This window comes from Orbicella franksi, chromosome 4 (genome assembly GCF_964199315.1).
Source record: "Orbicella franksi chromosome 4, jaOrbFran1.1, whole genome shotgun sequence".
In the NCBI taxonomy this organism is placed as follows: Eukaryota; Metazoa; Cnidaria; class Anthozoa; order Scleractinia; family Merulinidae; genus Orbicella; species Orbicella franksi.
The window spans coordinates 26,644,555-26,661,313 of NC_138148.1; the positions used below are offsets into that span (position 1 = coordinate 26,644,555).

General features: G+C 37.4%; 2 protein-coding genes across 2 annotated transcripts in view; both read right to left on the reverse strand.

The window, feature by feature from the left end:
* Positions 1-16,759, reverse strand: part of LOC145485132 (uncharacterized) — a 248,317-nt gene that overhangs the window by 92,671 nt on the left and 138,887 nt on the right. The window lies entirely within an intron of this gene.
* LOC145485665 (carbonic anhydrase 2-like) lies at positions 1,511-15,911 on the reverse strand. Its single transcript, XM_081464301.1, has 9 exons — positions 15,824-15,911; positions 15,140-15,151; positions 9,138-9,197; positions 8,696-8,734; positions 7,168-7,511; positions 6,763-6,819; positions 4,671-4,737; positions 2,856-3,049; positions 1,511-2,510 (listed from the first exon to the last, which is right to left on the reverse strand). Exons 1-9 carry the CDS (start codon positions 15,909-15,911, stop codon positions 2,388-2,390), a joined length of 984 nt encoding a protein of 327 aa, XP_081320427.1. The 3' UTR covers positions 1,511-2,387.

Here is a 16,759-nt window from a genome sequence, read left to right on the forward strand (position 1 = left end):
AACTCTTAAAAGTAATGTACAGCTGACAAAATACTGCAGATCGAACAAGAGTTTCCGCTCCACAAATGGATTTTTTCATTAATGTACAACGCAAACAGTGATAAATGCACAATTTCGAGATCTTAACTTGACAGATTGCTATAAGATATTTAACCTCTAGGAACAGGCAAGAGAGGGTGAGAACACATCCCCCATAAATGAGAGGTTATTTTAGGCATGCAAGTCACCCAATGGGTCAGTTTAATTGACGTAGTAAAAGCTACTGCTTGGTTTTGTTAATTAAATATGCCTTAAAAAAAAAGAAAAGAAAACCGCACCTGGATTTTCTTAGAGCAATTCGTACGAAAAGGAGAACTAACTATCTGGCGCTTTGAAAGATCTTTCCAAAAAGATATTCCTCGCTTTAATGTGTTCAGTTATTTTCTAGAAACGACTTTCGAGCGTGTTAGAATGCAGTTCTTGTTAGCAGCCATGGCATCCCATGTGAATTAATCAGTTATGCAGAGAAATGACTTTTTTTCGAAGTATTGTCCTGCCCAGCGCTTTAATTTGAAAGTGCTTTCCAAAGAGGCCTCTCTTGATCCAAACGGTGTGGTATAATTTCGGAGAAGCAGTTTTTTTCGCCATGGACATGCCAACTCTTATAAATATTTCACAGCGTTTTCGAAATTAAAGTATGCAGACAACTGCATGAGATTTTCGAAACGAAATTTCTAACAAACGATGAACAAATAATTAAGGTGTCTTGCTCTTCGACAAATCTATCGAAACACAGGAGCTAAAAAAACCCTGGTCTTTTTGACTTGTTTTCAACTTTAATAAGGGGAGATCCACATTTCATAACTCTCGATAACAAAACGTTTTCATTCAACGGACCTGGTGAGAACACAGTAGCTGCTGTTGATGACGGAAAGCGTATACTAAGAGAGCCAGCTTTAGAGGCCTGGGAACAGTGTTTTCAGCAGCTGCTGCCAAAGAAGTGAACACGTCTGCACTGGACAGAAGAATAAACACTAACGGTAAACCTGGTCTTGTTTTCTTCATTTACACATGGATGAGGGATTGAATTGCTACTTAAATGTTTGGTAAAAATTGAAGTAATATTTTGATATAAGGTAAAGCCTCTCAAACGCAGTTGAAGCAAGTTTAAACAAGTTTCCGTACTGATCTGAAGCGGCTAGGAGTATTGCTACTTCCCCAGAATGGGATGTTATTCCATCACAGGTTACTCGCGAGCATTCTGTCAGGTTGCCCCAACAAGTCGCTTGTACTCATTTATACTCTTCAGTTAAATGAGGCACTCTGGGTGTTCAAAAGTGTCTTGCCCGAAGAACGCAACATCATGTCCACGGCCAAGGCTTGAACCAAGACCAATCACTTGAATTGAAGCAGTCTTATTTTGGATTTGATTTTTTCGTTTCCAAATCAACGAGGAAAGCGTTTCTCCAAGAGAGCTTGATCGCAAGCAGTGTATTAAAATTGTTGTCAACATTACTAATGTCAGCGGCCGGACTTTCCGAATACAACATCCTGGACTTCAAAACTGAAGTTAAGGAAGGCAAAGGATGCTGGAAAGGTTTTTATTACAATTACCTTTTTTAAGTTGTTGAGTGGCATATTACGCAATTGGAAATACTTATGTGATATAAGGCCAGATTGCCTCCTTCATTAATTTTTGATGCTAGCGGGACTTCAGACGCAATGTTTGACGAGTTAGCTGAAAGGCCTCTGATGAGTCTCTTGGTAGGGACGAAAGATACGTATGTAAGACTAGCCATTGTAAAATTCTCACACTTCTGTAATGATATTGCTTTTAATTATTATTATAATTAGTGCTAAAAAATATACACAAAAAAACTCTTGCTGTTCTACTAAACTTGTTAATCTAAAAGGTTGCAACAGTGGTCTTGACGTTGTGGCCCTGTCATGGTTGACATGGTTTAGATAATAACAAGATGCTTATAAGAAAGCTTAAAAACGCGATGGGAAATTTAACTTGTATTATCTGGAATCGACAGAAAACAGTTCTATGATGCAGCGGTAGCAAAATAGTAGCAACATCATAACTCTATCTACTGGCAAAACCAGAAGAAGAAACTACTCGCATTTTTCCTTTGTGAAATGTTAAGCGTGGGAATTAACTGTTTAATTTTATTAGCTTTTCCATTTAATTAATCAAAATGTCTGAGATCGATAGAAAACAATTCCAGCCTAGCCAGAAAACTGCAACCCAGTAACTGTCTATCTACTGAAAAAAGTGTCAACCGAGCAATAAATAGACCATAACTACAGCTAATTTGCATCACTTTGGTCGCGCGGTTAATTAAAAGCTTAGCTAGTTTCAAGTGTTGTATTGTGAAGTTATTGGATACGACGTCTTGTTTCTTCTACTTGTTGTTTCCAACCGAGTAAACTTTACGACTGTTCAGCGGCTGAAGAGGTCTGTAATTGTCGCACATAAGACCAGGAAAACGACCATGGCATGATCTCAACTTCCTAAACCGTCTCAACTAAAAAAAGATCACATTGAATATATTACAACCTGTTTTCAAATCTTTAGCAGTTGTACATGTGAAGCACAAATTCTTCTATTGAGCATAACGATCTTGTTTAGAAATGCTTGACAACATCTTAGCTTACTGAACAGACAAACTTAACGCTAATCAAGAACGCTGGTGCCAGTTTTGTCAGACGCGACACTGTATCAATAATCCTTTATAATGAATATGGATTTATGTTCGTAATAATGCTTGGTTTTCCTTTATTCAGGCGCGTATCAAATATTGTTCAGTAGTGCTTCAGGTCTGTAACTAAGATTATCAACAACTGAAATGAGCAAGATAACATGTACTCACCTGATACTTCGAGGTATCAAGTTTGGGTTTCAGAACCAACCACTTCACTCCTTCAGTACAGGGAGGGGTTGTAAAGGACCCCTTGTAGTGGTAGTAGTCTGGTAGTATCACCACCTTCTTGTTGTTGTTCCATTTGTTGGAAAGGAACCCCATCAAACGGATACCGTCAGACTTACATACTTCCGTGCTCGTCCCTGTGTGACCGTTAGCTAATTTCTCCTCACATAATCAGTACATAATGAGCTAAGCATTGAGCAACGATTAAAGGAGGGAGAGTATTTTTTCGACTTACAGTCAAATTTTCCCAACTTCTTCCTTTATATATAAGTAGTTTAATAATCAATAATAATTGTTTATTTTTTGTGATAATAGTCAGAGAGATTTTGAACATCAAGAATTATGATATTCGTTGGCTTGCTAACAAACATAACAAATTATACTAATAGTAATCAAAGATTATGAGTGCGTTCGACGCTGTCACTTTTATATATTTACCTTATGATTTGATTAGCTGACTTTCAACCTTTGTCTATTGTTAAAATGAACATTTTTCGTCGACAACCGAGGTTTTACAGATAGATATATCAGACCTAACAAATTATACAACAAAATCTATGGTCATTAATAATTCGTTTTTTTTTGTCGTGTTTAGATTGTGAATAAAAATGTTTTTTATTTGTCAGTAAATGCTGGTAGTCAAAACTTTGGTATCTTGTCGTTAGCGGTCAATATTCTCCCAGACACGGAGAGGCAAAGCCAGATCTTTTTACACGCAGCATCTCGCAGGTCAAAGCAACGCAAAAACAGGTATAAAGGTATATTAACAATAGAAGATGGAGTGTGCATTATTTCCTCAAAAACTTGGAAATACCATCTTCTATTTGGTTAAGATTAGAGTATGAAAAAGCAAAAATATTTACATCTGAGAAGGGGGGTGAGGGGGGGGGGGGTGATTGCGCTGGCAACACAACATCCGGGACAAAGCAAATAGCTTCCACGCTGCCGTGCGTCTGTTCAGTAGCTGATCACAGATGACGTGAAAATGTGGTAAGAACAAACATGTGTCACTCGTGTTCTTACCACGGTGACGTCTGTTGTGATCTGTTATTGAACAGACTCATGGCAACATGGAACGTATCTGATTTATATCATTAGGAAACAAAAACAAAACAACGTCTATAACAAAGTCTATGTATTCTCCACCTGATCGAATAAGAACCACTCAAAATGGATCAATGATTAACAATTATTACAGATTAGGTCGGTTCTAATTTTTGCAATTTTCGCGGTTTTTTTCCTCGATCCTCAAAAGAAAGTTCCCGGGAACCGAAATTATATATGCAGAAATTCCATGTAGAATCTTGCCGGTGCCATTTATTGAAAACGCCTCTTTCGTTCGGAAACAAAACTATGAAATTAGAAACAAAACGTTGAGAAATAAGACGATCCAATCCACTGCATGAGCAATCAGTCACACTAGGGCAAGATGTAACAGTACCTTATTTTAGATCTCTGCATGTTCTTTTGCTTGACGATTGCATGTAGTCAAATGAAAAAACGAAACTGTCTTCCTGAAAATCGCAAAAGTTGATGCCCAGCGAGAGAATCGTTTATTTACAATCGCAAAACTAAATCATTTCTGCATAATACCAAAACTCGCCGATCTGCAAAATTAAACTCCCGCAAACATTTCGTGCTATACGGAATATGGAGTAAAAGTATTGCACGGTCAGCTCAAATTTAGGGCATATAGCAGCTGTGAAGTCGAAGTACGACTCGTTATATAGGAAAACGTAAAATGTTCTCACAACTTACCAACATAAATGATGTTAGGAAGCAGTTTTGCAAACTTTCCCAAAGTCGGGTTTCCTTTAGAAGAAACCTAAAATAACAAACAATACAAACTGAATAAAGCATTACTTTAAGGACGGTGCCTACATTTGTTAGTACGCATACTTGCTGCGCATTACGCAATCAACTACGCTACCAAGTACACGACTAAAAGAAAACAAGATTTTTCTACTGTGACCAAATCAAGTTTAATGAACCCGTACTTAAACCAGGAACACCAAAATAGCAGCTTTTCGCAAACCACTAAATGTTAACGTCTTCCAGCTGAAAACCTATCTGTTATCTGTCCAAAATTACACTGAAATCCAACTGTAAACATGCACCTGCAGATGGCGTAGTGTGCGCGCAAAACAAGTGCGAAATACGCAAATGTTTTACTTACAGGGGAGGTGACAGGAAAAAATGTAGCGGGCACCGTAAAAGGTTTCAAAAAAGATCAATAACTTTAAAACACGCGTAGTTACCCCCACATTTTATGTTATGAAATGGAAGTGGCAAGCCTATTGAACACGTGGTTAGTTTCTGGTTGTGAGCAAAAGGTATTTAGACTTTATTTTGGCTGAACCAGAGGAAGGCTGTCAGAGACGCTAAAAGCGCTGTTGCAACGATTTTGTTATTAAAAACGAACCAAAAATTGTTTTTATGTTACCATTTACCATGCAGGTTTGAGATCTTGATAAACGTGTTTGCTTTTCTGTTGGTAAAGGCGAATTCAAAGGAAATCTGTGAAGAAATATCCTTTCCATCTTTTTTTCAGAAAATGCTGATGTCACCATTTTTGTTGAGATTCAAGGCTAATTATCTTGAAAAAATGCGTGGCTACCCCCCATTTTTCTTTGTGGATTCCAATAGCCCTTGCAAAGATCTACTTTTTCCGCGTGGTCCTAACCTAGCGCAAAAATCTTTGTATTTAGTAGGCACCGTCCTTAAGACTAAACTCGTTCTAACTTTCTGATGGTGAACGTTTAATTTCTTTGAATTCATTACAATTTGCATTTTCTTTTAGAAAACGACAACCGTTTGTGTATTTTCAAATAAAAGTAAAATGCTATTTATTTAAAAGGGTGACTAAACAGAGAAACCTTCACCACCCGCAATCGAAAAAAAAGAGAAACAATTTCAAAAATGGCACAGAGAAAACTTCGCCACCCGCAATCGAAAAAAAAAGGGAAACAATTTAAAAAATGGCACTACAACACTACTGCGCAATGGTTGGAAAAATTTTGGGGACCCCGCTTTAAAAAGAGTCCCGGATCTGCCAAAGATTATCAATGTTTATAATAAGCAATTCATCATATAAATGAATCTTTTTGGTATAACTAATCGTACCTTTTTGGTACCTTACAGTGACTTATCAGGCGAGTGTGATCGAGCCATGGTTCCTACTTTGGTGACAAGCAGCCCAGCCAAAATACCCATGAATCAAAGGTGCCTAATATGCCTACGGAACCGTACCAAAAATGTGCGATTAGGCACTTAACGTTCCCAATTTCCGCCATTATCTGTTTAGTGACTTGACATCGCAGGATATTAAGATAGCAAGGTAAAGGTAAAAAGTCTGCGTACGAGCTAAGTGGCCCATCAAGCTGGAGCTTATCCCAGTTTCTGTGGCATGAGGCGACTAGGAGTATTTCTACTTCCCCCTAAAATGGATGCTACTTCATCGCAGGGTTACCCCCCAGCATTAAGTTCGCCGGTACTCATTTATAAACCTGGATGGAGAGTGGCACTGTGAGAGTAAAGTGTCTTGCCCAAGAACACAACACAATGTCCCAGGCGAGAGTTCGGACCCAGACTGCTCGATCGGGAGACGAGCGTACTAAACATGAGGCCACCGCGCGTCCCAAACGCTCAATATTCTACTTTTAAAATCTCTTTAAAATTTTACTCGAGCGAAAATTACTTTACTTGGAAGCGACCATATTAGGTTAGTGAGTTAATATCGTAGGACAACAGGACAGTAAAACACAGCTTCTGATTGGCGAATTGCAAATTTGAGTACGGTAAATACGGATTACAGTAGATGAAGAGAATAGAAAGATTATGTTTATGTTACCTTAAGCCAGAGGGCTATGACTGCATATCTGCCTGAATTTTCAAACACCATATGGAGCTTGGAGGAAAAGAGAAGTAAAAAGACAAAGCTGTTATTGTATAAGGTCGATATAAAATTCAACGGGGTTTTCAAGAGGAACACGTTTTTAAAGTTAGCGAAATAATGTTTATCTTGTCTACGGTTATAATAAGTGAAGAAAACAACAGAGGAGACGCTGTCGTTTAACAAAAAATAAATGGAAAACTAAGAGTTCGCGTTACTTAAGAATTATTGACTGTAGATGCCTTACTACAGTAGTGAAGTGAACTGATGAGGAACTGAACTGATGTACTATATGTATGATATAATAGAAACAAGTTCAAAATCACATATGGCCTAAAACTAAAATTGGCCTAGTGTCGTTACCTCGCCAGCAAACGGCTCCTTGTTTAGAGTGTGCTCAGATCCGCGGTCGTTTTCACAGCCAAAGTGAAAATGGAATTGGTTTAGTGTGTAAGTGGTATCCCCCAGGGGACCCCCTGTGATTTCAGCTGTTCCCTGTGACTTGTCAATGGTTAAAGTAGGAGAGTGACCAGTATTTTCCAGCTTCCCAGAGACAAGGCCCCCCGGGTTGTCGAACGTTATTTTCAGATCACGATAGTTCTTGTTTACCACTTTACTTGTATCGATGTTAATTGGGGATTGGTTGTTAAGGCCGCAGTTCTCCCATCCCTTGTGCCAGTCCGGTGGGCCATACACTATGCCATTCACTATAGAGAATATATGAAATTATAATCCATCAAATATTTTCGCTCGCACGCGATTGGTCTAAACAGTTCCTCGAAAACAGTCTTCGCTTCGCTCTCAGAAAACTGTTCGCTTCTCGGAACAGATAATGTCCGCGGAGAAATATCCGAGAATATTTTCGCGCTAAAAGGAGGTTATTGTTTATATATACTATAGAAAAAAGGTCTGGATTCAGAAAAACAGTGTTGAAGAAAATCTTGCCATGCTGAAGCTCTTTTTTCCGAAAGTTGACGATATAAAAATTCAACGAAATGTCAGTCATAAATTGATATTATAAAAGAAAGTGACTTACAGTTGTGTTTTAGCAAGAGAAAGACAACGAATGAGAAAAAAAAAGATGTTGGCAATGCCAGGAAGGTTAATTGTTAGCTTCCCTCATGAAGAATTTTTTTCAGAAATTGCACTTATCTCTACCTAATCTTGAAAAAAGAACATTTAATATTTTGTTCTCGCACGTCTTTGACTGTCAGGCTAAAAGCCTACCTTAATTGGTAATTACAGAATAAGAATACCAGCTGCCAACTGATGAGATGAAGTAATATATCAAAAAACGAAAGACTGTGTTTGACCACATTTCTAAACACCGAGAAGGAAGTTAAAAATACGACGAACTGCGAGGAGTTTGGAAATGTGGTCAAACACTGTCTTGGGTGTTTAATATATATTCTAAATCGAAACTAAAACTAAGGAGAAAACAGAGAAATAAAATCATCAAAATCTATGCTAATAAAAATCAGATATCCAAACACCGTCACGGTCATGATTTTCCTTGTTTGAACTTGATGAGTTATTCACGCGTTTGAGAATGAGAATACTAACACCTTTTTCCACACTGAAACAAAACTGACCAGAGACCGAGAAACAGGTTGAAAATTCAATGTAGGCTAACTTCGAAATCTTGAAAAAATTCGGCTTGGTACTGTGGGCTAGATGACAAAAACAAGGGAAACTGATTCCGTTGGTTTGTGTTCTCTAAGCCTTACTATCAAGCTAAGTTTATTTTCGTAGATCAAAACAAAGCTATTAAACTGTAATGTGCCAAAATGGTGCTAAAGATCTAAAGGACTGATGCATCGTATAGCATTGACAGATTTCCGTGACAATAATTCGCTACGCATGATAAAATATGAGCGTACTTGTTGATTACCTTCTTGTGTTGTCTCTCCGTAGCCAAACTGAGGATAAACTACAGCAAAACAATGATAATGAAACAATATTCAGGGCATGAAACAGGCATTAACCCAAATTATTTCAAACTGGTTATCCTAATTAGATGACTGTTGGAGAAGGCTCGAGACAGTGGTTAGGGTACTGGATTTGCAATCCGGGGGTCCCTGGTTTAAATCCTTGTCTACGACGCTGGATAGATTTGTGCTTAATGGTCCACAATGAAAATAAAATAGCCAACTTGTGAGCCTTCAACCAGTTGGGATTTTAAAAAGTGTTCGGTCATATTTACAAAATTTGCTTTTTTATTTATAGTGTCCCGAATTAGCTTAGCGGTGCTAAATATCATGAAACTGATCACATTTGTAACCTACAGAGATTTAAATAAAACAGAACTTTAAGTCCTAAAGTTGATGTCTTACTGTGTCGACGCTTGATTATACCAAGCATTAGATAATACAGGAACAGTGACCATGACATCCCTGTGAACAAATAAAGTCACAATATTACAACAGTGATAAAAGTGTAATTATATAATACTAGTGTAAGAAAATTGTCGACTGTCGACCGATCAAATCAGTCTCGGAACCTTCCAAAGAATGATATTGTTCAAACAAGAAAAAACAGAAAGTGTAAATTTTCTTTAAATGTCCGTTTGACACAATTTTTCCTCGCACATACCATAGGTAATTGAGGAAAATGGTTAGAGAACTGGGCAAAGCTCTTTGTTGTATGTATTTTTTTGTTATTTTGGGGTTTGACCCTTCACAAAACCTGGCAATGACAAAAAAAACAAAAAAACAAAAAACAAAAACCAAACCAAAATATGCGCAGTGTCTGCCTTCCAGCATAAATCTTAGTCTGCTTGATTGCTTCTTTGATGTTAATGTAATTCCCCTGAAATAAAACTGTCAATAGATTTTTGTTCAAACTTTGTTCACTGAACATTTATCATATGAGAACTTTAATTATAAAACAAAAATGGGGGTGCCCAGGCTCGTAAGGGAGCAGTCAGGCATTGAAAATATCCCATTTTGGCATTATTTAATACTCATTACAAGAACGTATTACAAGTTATGGTAAAATCTCTGTGAGCCCAGACTCATGAAAACACGCCTCAAACTACAGTCAATTCTTGTGTCGGACACAAATAAACTTTTCAGTTTGATTTTGACAGACATCTGAATCTTTGTTAAAATATTGGAACCAAATTGCTCGCCACGGCTATCAAACTACAAAATAAAAAAGACTACAGTGCAGCTGCTATTTTGCTTATTTCTTCAATTTTCAGCAATAGAAATCAGATCAGTCTTCTCTCACCCAAAGCTAATGATTAGTTGATTAAAACGAGTGGAAAAAAAATTGAAGTGCCCGAGCTCGTTAGTGAGCTATAGCCATTTTTCAACTGAGAGCACTCAAAATCAAGGCAAATCCGTCATGTTTTCAACGTGCGCGTGCACGAACGCGCGCTAGTGACGCCATAAATTATGCGCAGTAAGGATGCGCAATACAAATCCTTGCGCTAATCCTCCGTAGGAAAAAAGATGGCGACTGGTACATTTACCTATAGTTCTTAGCGCACGAAAACCTAAACGTTCATAAAAACGTAGAGAAACGTTATAAAATCTTCACACCTAGGCTAGTTAATGTCCTTAGTATAGGGACAAAATATTGCAATTATAAGGCTTTCTTCGTGCCTTTTGGGCTGTGTTAGGTTCGCGAGGCATTGTGGTAAAATGTACAGCCGCCATCTTTTTTCCTACGGTGGATTGTTTCTACGTATCCTTACTGCGCACGCAAATTCACACGCTACGTCATGCATCGAGGGCGCGCGCTAAGAACTAAAATGAACAATGACAGGGCAGATGGCCATTGCTATAGCTTTTCTTGGATTTAACGATCTTGGACGTTCAGTGACCCCTACTTTTCTTTCCAGAAACAGAATTTATTTAAAATTATCGCCACATTTTCCAAAAATGAACAAAAAATAATTGTGGAAAGTTAAAAAAAAAATCCAATATTTCTGTCCAAGGGACATCGAGTCCTGCCATCTTGCGACTGCAAGGCGCGTGAAACTATGGTCGCTAAATGCTAACTTGTTCTTTAAAGAACCTCACCAGTTGACTAAATTCACATAATAGGTCTACTTAATATTTGGCAGAGAACACTTCACTTCAAAGATATAATTGCAATGTTTTGGGCTTACAGATACTGTGACCTTATTCGCTAACGAAGCTCAATTTTTTCAGATTTAGGGTGTTCTTCCGGGCTTGTTCTCTCAAAAATTAAGTCGGTGACCTCCCATTTTTTTTACATTTCTGACATAACTAACTCATCATCTCACAGTGGTAAAAGTTTCAGGAAAAAATCAACGTTGGAAAATTTTCGCGCGAACGTCCTTAATCGGCCTTCCTAACCATTTCCCTCTATTAACTATGCACGTACGATCTAATTAAAGGTCTCCCGGCTGGCGGAGAAACAGGCAGAAAACAAAAACTTCAAAAATGGCATAGTTCCTGTCAGATTTGCAATTCAGTTTCATTTAAAATACAGTCAGGAAGGATAACTGCATGCGTTTGTAATCAGCTATTAATTTTGAGGTGAGTTAAATACCAGCCCTGATTGTATTACTCAGACAGAGTTAGTTTCCCCACTGCACGTAAGCATTTAAAAGATATTGAACCGTCCAAACTTAAAAAAAAAAACAAAAAAAACTGGTATTCACGAAAAGTGATTGGGGTTTTTCATTTTGTTTATTACATTTGTCAAATTGTGTCGAACAAAACAAATCTTCTTTTTTTCATTTCGCTGCGCTTCTTCACTTAACAAAACGAGAAAAAGGTGATACACTTTCAAATTTTTGGTAAATAAATATAAGAAACAGTGCTAGCATTAAAAAAAGATTAAAGAAAGTGGTATTTTTTGAGAGAATGAAAAAGGCAATGAAGCTATGTACACTATCTTGCACTGGGTTTCAACTCAACAAATAGTATAAATATGGTTACTTACTTGAAGTTTCATAAGACTTATCTCGAATGTCGGATCTGTTTTCCTTGACTAATTTCAATGAAAGTGATTATAATTTTGCAGTCAGCGACATTTAAAGAATTTTGGTTTTCAAAATTGGAAAATACGTCAAACTGTCATTAATTTTCATTGATGTCAAACGAATATTGCTTAAATGGCCCCGGCTTAGATATTCAATTTCCTTACTTTCCCTATTATTGGTTTCTACAGACAAATCTAAATATACATTTTATGTGGGGAAAGGATTCCGGTCTTGAAAGGAAAATGACTTTCGATATTTCATCAGTGATTAGAAATCATCGATTTTTTTGTAAGTTTGATTTTCAGCCGAGTTAAAACTAAAACGCGACGAGAACTAAGTCAAGTTTAGAAACATTTGAACTCCAAAACAGTCCTTAGAGTATACTGCCAAAGACTCTCCCATGAATAGAATGTTACTATAAAACTTCCTTAAAATATAGAGATTTCTGATTGGACAAGAAAACTCCCAATGCACGTGATCACGGTCTCAAAGTTACTTCATGAGAAAAGCAATATTTGTTACCTATAAAAGCAACTTAAAGCAATTAAAACTATAATATATCTGTGGTAACTGAGCTTTTTATTACTTATATGTTTTGGAGCCAACTATTAAGAAAATATGGTTTTGGGAAAATTTAGTTCTGGCAAGCCAAGATTATCTCACATATGTGGAACACTCAATTCTTGAACGCCTCTTCCGTTTTACTTAGAAACATTCGTTCAATGTGGAACTTTGTATTCGCACATGATTGTGTCATTCGTGCAGCCCTGGCTTCTACCTCCCTTAGATAGATCTTAAGTTAAGTGTTGCTAAAGATTATTCTATATTTCTAACTTTCAATTGGTTAATATCTGCTTGCCTTATCAAGTCAGCAGCGTTCGTTAAGGATCTACACCTGCGTACTTTGTTTCGTACCATCTGATTTACACTTGGCTTGAGTCCCAGGCGTAGCTAGAGTCAGCATAGAAGCAGATACATTTTAAAGTTCTATTAAGAAGAGAAAAACGAAGTAGTGGAAGACGACTAAAGATTAAACCAAGTACTAGTTCAAGGGTCTCTTTACCTACTGTTGCTCTGAACGGTAAGCCGCCTACACATATAGGCCATGGCTAATGTAATTTGTGCCCTTTCGAAATGGAGTTGAGGTGGCTCCGTATGTTCTTACGATCGCACGCGCGCTGGAACGAAAGCTCAAGTAATCTACGTGCGTTCAAAGGAAAACCTCACTATTTTACGATATTTTATGACGTCAATATGAGCACAAATCGCAAAACTGACGGTGAATTTCCTTGCGTTTCCTTCGGTGAATTTGTTTTTTAAATTTGGCTCAGTTGTAACCACATACAATTCCTATGAAATACCCTATTTTTGTTAAAAGCTGTCAGAGTTTATCTTAAATATATTTCGAAGAATGACAAATTACAGAATACTGGAAAAACCGTCTGAACGACCTTGACTTTTTACCAATTCAAAATGTCAGTCAATATCATTTCCATTATGCGGCAAAGTATGAAAAAATTTCACCGAAGGAAAGTATAAATACTAAGGAGTTTATTCTAAAATAAGGAATATATATATTTTTAACAGAGGAAGTTTCAGTGGGTATTCGAAACTGGTCTGATATTTCCCTTGCTATTCATGGGCCGGGCCAAATATTCAATTGTCAGAATTGTCAAGTAAACAAACAATAACAATTGACAATTCCGACAATTGAATACTTGTACTTTAACTCCTATGAATATATTCATGCTCTTTTTCCTATAAATAATCAATATTCGATCACGTACTTTGAGTCATTCCATTTTACTTTTATCTTAAAGTTTATTTTATTTTTTTTTATATAGTTACAAGAATTACTTGCCCCCGCAACTATAGCTAGTTCCAGAACTAATTTAAGCGGGGCAAGAGTCTATATTAAAAAGAAAAGAAAGAAAAATATGATAAAAAAAGTAATGATAATTTAGAGCAAAATTAAGATCACTCCTTTACGTTCTAAAACGGTAAAGAAAAATCAATCTTTTACACATGAATTTTGCGCGAAACATATGTACTTGAAAAAAACCTTGATAAGTAGAAAGTCTTGGGCACTTGGAACAATATAATTTATGGACAAATCAGATAATTCTAAAAGATATTGACTCAAAATAAACGCTCCTCGAATTGTTGTTTTCGTCGGGTCAAAATGCCCAGCTTCATAGTTTTTCGTCTAGTGCACTTAATTTTCACGGGCCAAACTAACTATTCCGATATGGTATAACCGTAGCATAGCACTTTTTAGGAACCTTTATTTGTCGAGATATTCGCATACTATTACCCCAATAAATCAGTTGAAATTTGGTATGTAAATGAAATCGTGATAGGGAAATGGTCAAAGCGTAAATTACAAGCTGCGTAGATATAAAATCTTTCTGTACTGGCCTGTTTGAAAATTAAGAACTGGTTCATGCTTAGCGTGCGTATATCGAGCTATGGATGCACGCGTGAAGTTTGGAGAGCACGAAAGAAGCGTAAGAGTTGTCGCCTCGAGCAACTCTAGCTTCTTGAGTGTTCTCCAAACTTTCCAAGTGCATCCGTAACTCGATATACGCACAGCTAAAAGCATAAACCAATTCTTTCATAACATGGCGACAACAACTTGGGCGCTAAAACATGTTTTATTTGTGATTGACTGCAAAGTTCTTACAATGCACGGTGAAGAAAAACAAAGGTCACTACGATCCTAACACGCCACAATTAGTTGAGCAACGGTTGAGCGAAAACGCTCAACCTGGTTTCCAAAATTGTCGATGAAAAATTCGCTTCTTCGATCGATTAATTATAATTAAAATGTAGGCACACAAAGTCAAAAATACTCACATTTAAGTAAATATCTTAGCTTGGCAAAAGTCAAAGGCTCGAAGTAGAGTTTGGATTGTTCAGAATGATCTTCTCGTTGCCGAAACTTAACAAAAGGAGCTTGAACTAAACTCGACGGAAATTTTGCAGCTAAATTGAAACTGCACACGTCATCTTATATACGCACGGCCGTGCGTATATAGAGATTTTGCTCATCATAGCTCAATAGGAATTAGATAGGACTAGCGCGCGCGCTATGTTATAATGCTCAATTTGGCATACATTTTGTCGGCCATCTTGGTCGATCGAGCGGTATTTCGAACTTTCCTAGTCTTCACAACAATTCCCCCGTAAAAAAAAGGCACAGTAGATTTTCATTCAAATTTTGCCTGTTGGCTGCTTATATCAAGAGAAACAAATTTTGAAATAAAAAAGGGGGGTTCCGGTATTCGTTTAGGAACAGGAAGACCTTCAATAAACCCCATAACTCCTTAAATTATCTGCTTTTAGAAACGTTTATATTTGAACCACTCACTTTACCTTTTGCGAGAGCTAAAAAATAGGGAGAAAATTAAGTGAGAAATACAACAGTGGATGTATTGCATCAATGTTAATTTGATGTACGTTTCATGATGTACGTTTCATGATAAAGGCAATCATATTTGGTCGACAGGGATTCAATATTTTCCAAGCACGCAGAGTTCTTGAGGGCACATATTATCTTTTGCGAGTGTTAGCTATGCTCTCATTTTCAGTAATAACTTTTAACTCTGCGATAGAAATTGGTCTATATTTACTGTATAGAAAGAAAGTGCTCGCTACATTCAAACTACATAAAGAAATAGTTATGTCCCGGTACTCGTTTCCGAGAAAAAAACGATGATTTGTCTCTCGCAAGCCAAGCCGTTTAGAAAAAGCCACCGTTTTGTATATGTTGTGTATAAGCAGGCGCTCGCAAGCGCGCGCCAATGACGCGAAAATCGTACGCAGTAGGGATGCGCAATGCAATTCTGAGGAATAACCTTAAAGCATATTTCTGGAAATAGTGCACTAAAAGTGTCTCTTTGACGAAATAAAAGAAAACTCGAATTTCCGGTTATGTCGTCGGATTCTCTAAATTAAGAGGCAGTGGCTTCTAATTTCCCAAGTGAGCCCTATTCCCAAGGTAATCTTCTGAAGCTATTTTTAGGTCAAACCCGGTTGTGGGAATCCCACGAGCTTTACAAATAGCCATTCCTATGGCGCGGAGTTTGCTCACGTGGACAGTCCAAGCGGCTTTACACGTGTTTTTACCCTCCAAGGAGACATCCATGTAACGTGCGTGGTAATACCATTCGCGAAAGACTTGGGTACCATGCCTAAAAATAACTTCAGAGGCCTTAATTGCGAGTAAGACCTTAATGGAGATTGACGTTCTTAATTTTCGTCTACTTATGATAGATGTTATTGAACTAGGTTTTCCAGGCTACATCGGGAAGTGTTGCTCCATATCATGAGGAAACGAAATCGCTAAAGTTCAAGAGACATATCCCCACCTAAAACTCACAGAGCGCCCCGGGGCTACACCTTACTCGTAGAAGACTCGAGCAGGCCCGGACTGTTCGAAGATTGGATAACGCTATCCACCTGATAAATCACTATCCAGTGGATAACTGTTAATAAAACAAACCGCACTATCCGCTGGATAGGGATTTAACCCGTAGATAGCGTTATCCGCCTTTCGAGCAACCTGGGCCAGGCCTGTTTACCACGTTTTATCACAAAATCACTCTTCAAAATACACTGGGTTGTGATAAGTATGTAAATTTATTAAGTTCAAAGAACATACATCAATACGTGCGACACTTACAACAATGTCATATGACCATATGTAATATGTAAAACAAGAGATATCGTACTTTACCAAAATTTCGAAACTTAGAAAATAGTTGAAAAAAGGACTCGCAGGGAAATATGTTTAAGGTGGCTGAACACAGTTTTTGATACCTGTGTTTCATTCACCTTTTTCTCTAAAACCCTTGATCTCACAGTCGCCAAAAATGGCAACAAGGAAGTTAACAACACAAACTTTGGTTTTTTTGATGGTTAAGCTGATGTATGTGCCGTTGCCATGGCAACATGAATAAAGATAAACAGGCCTTTAAAATTGGTTATGTTTAT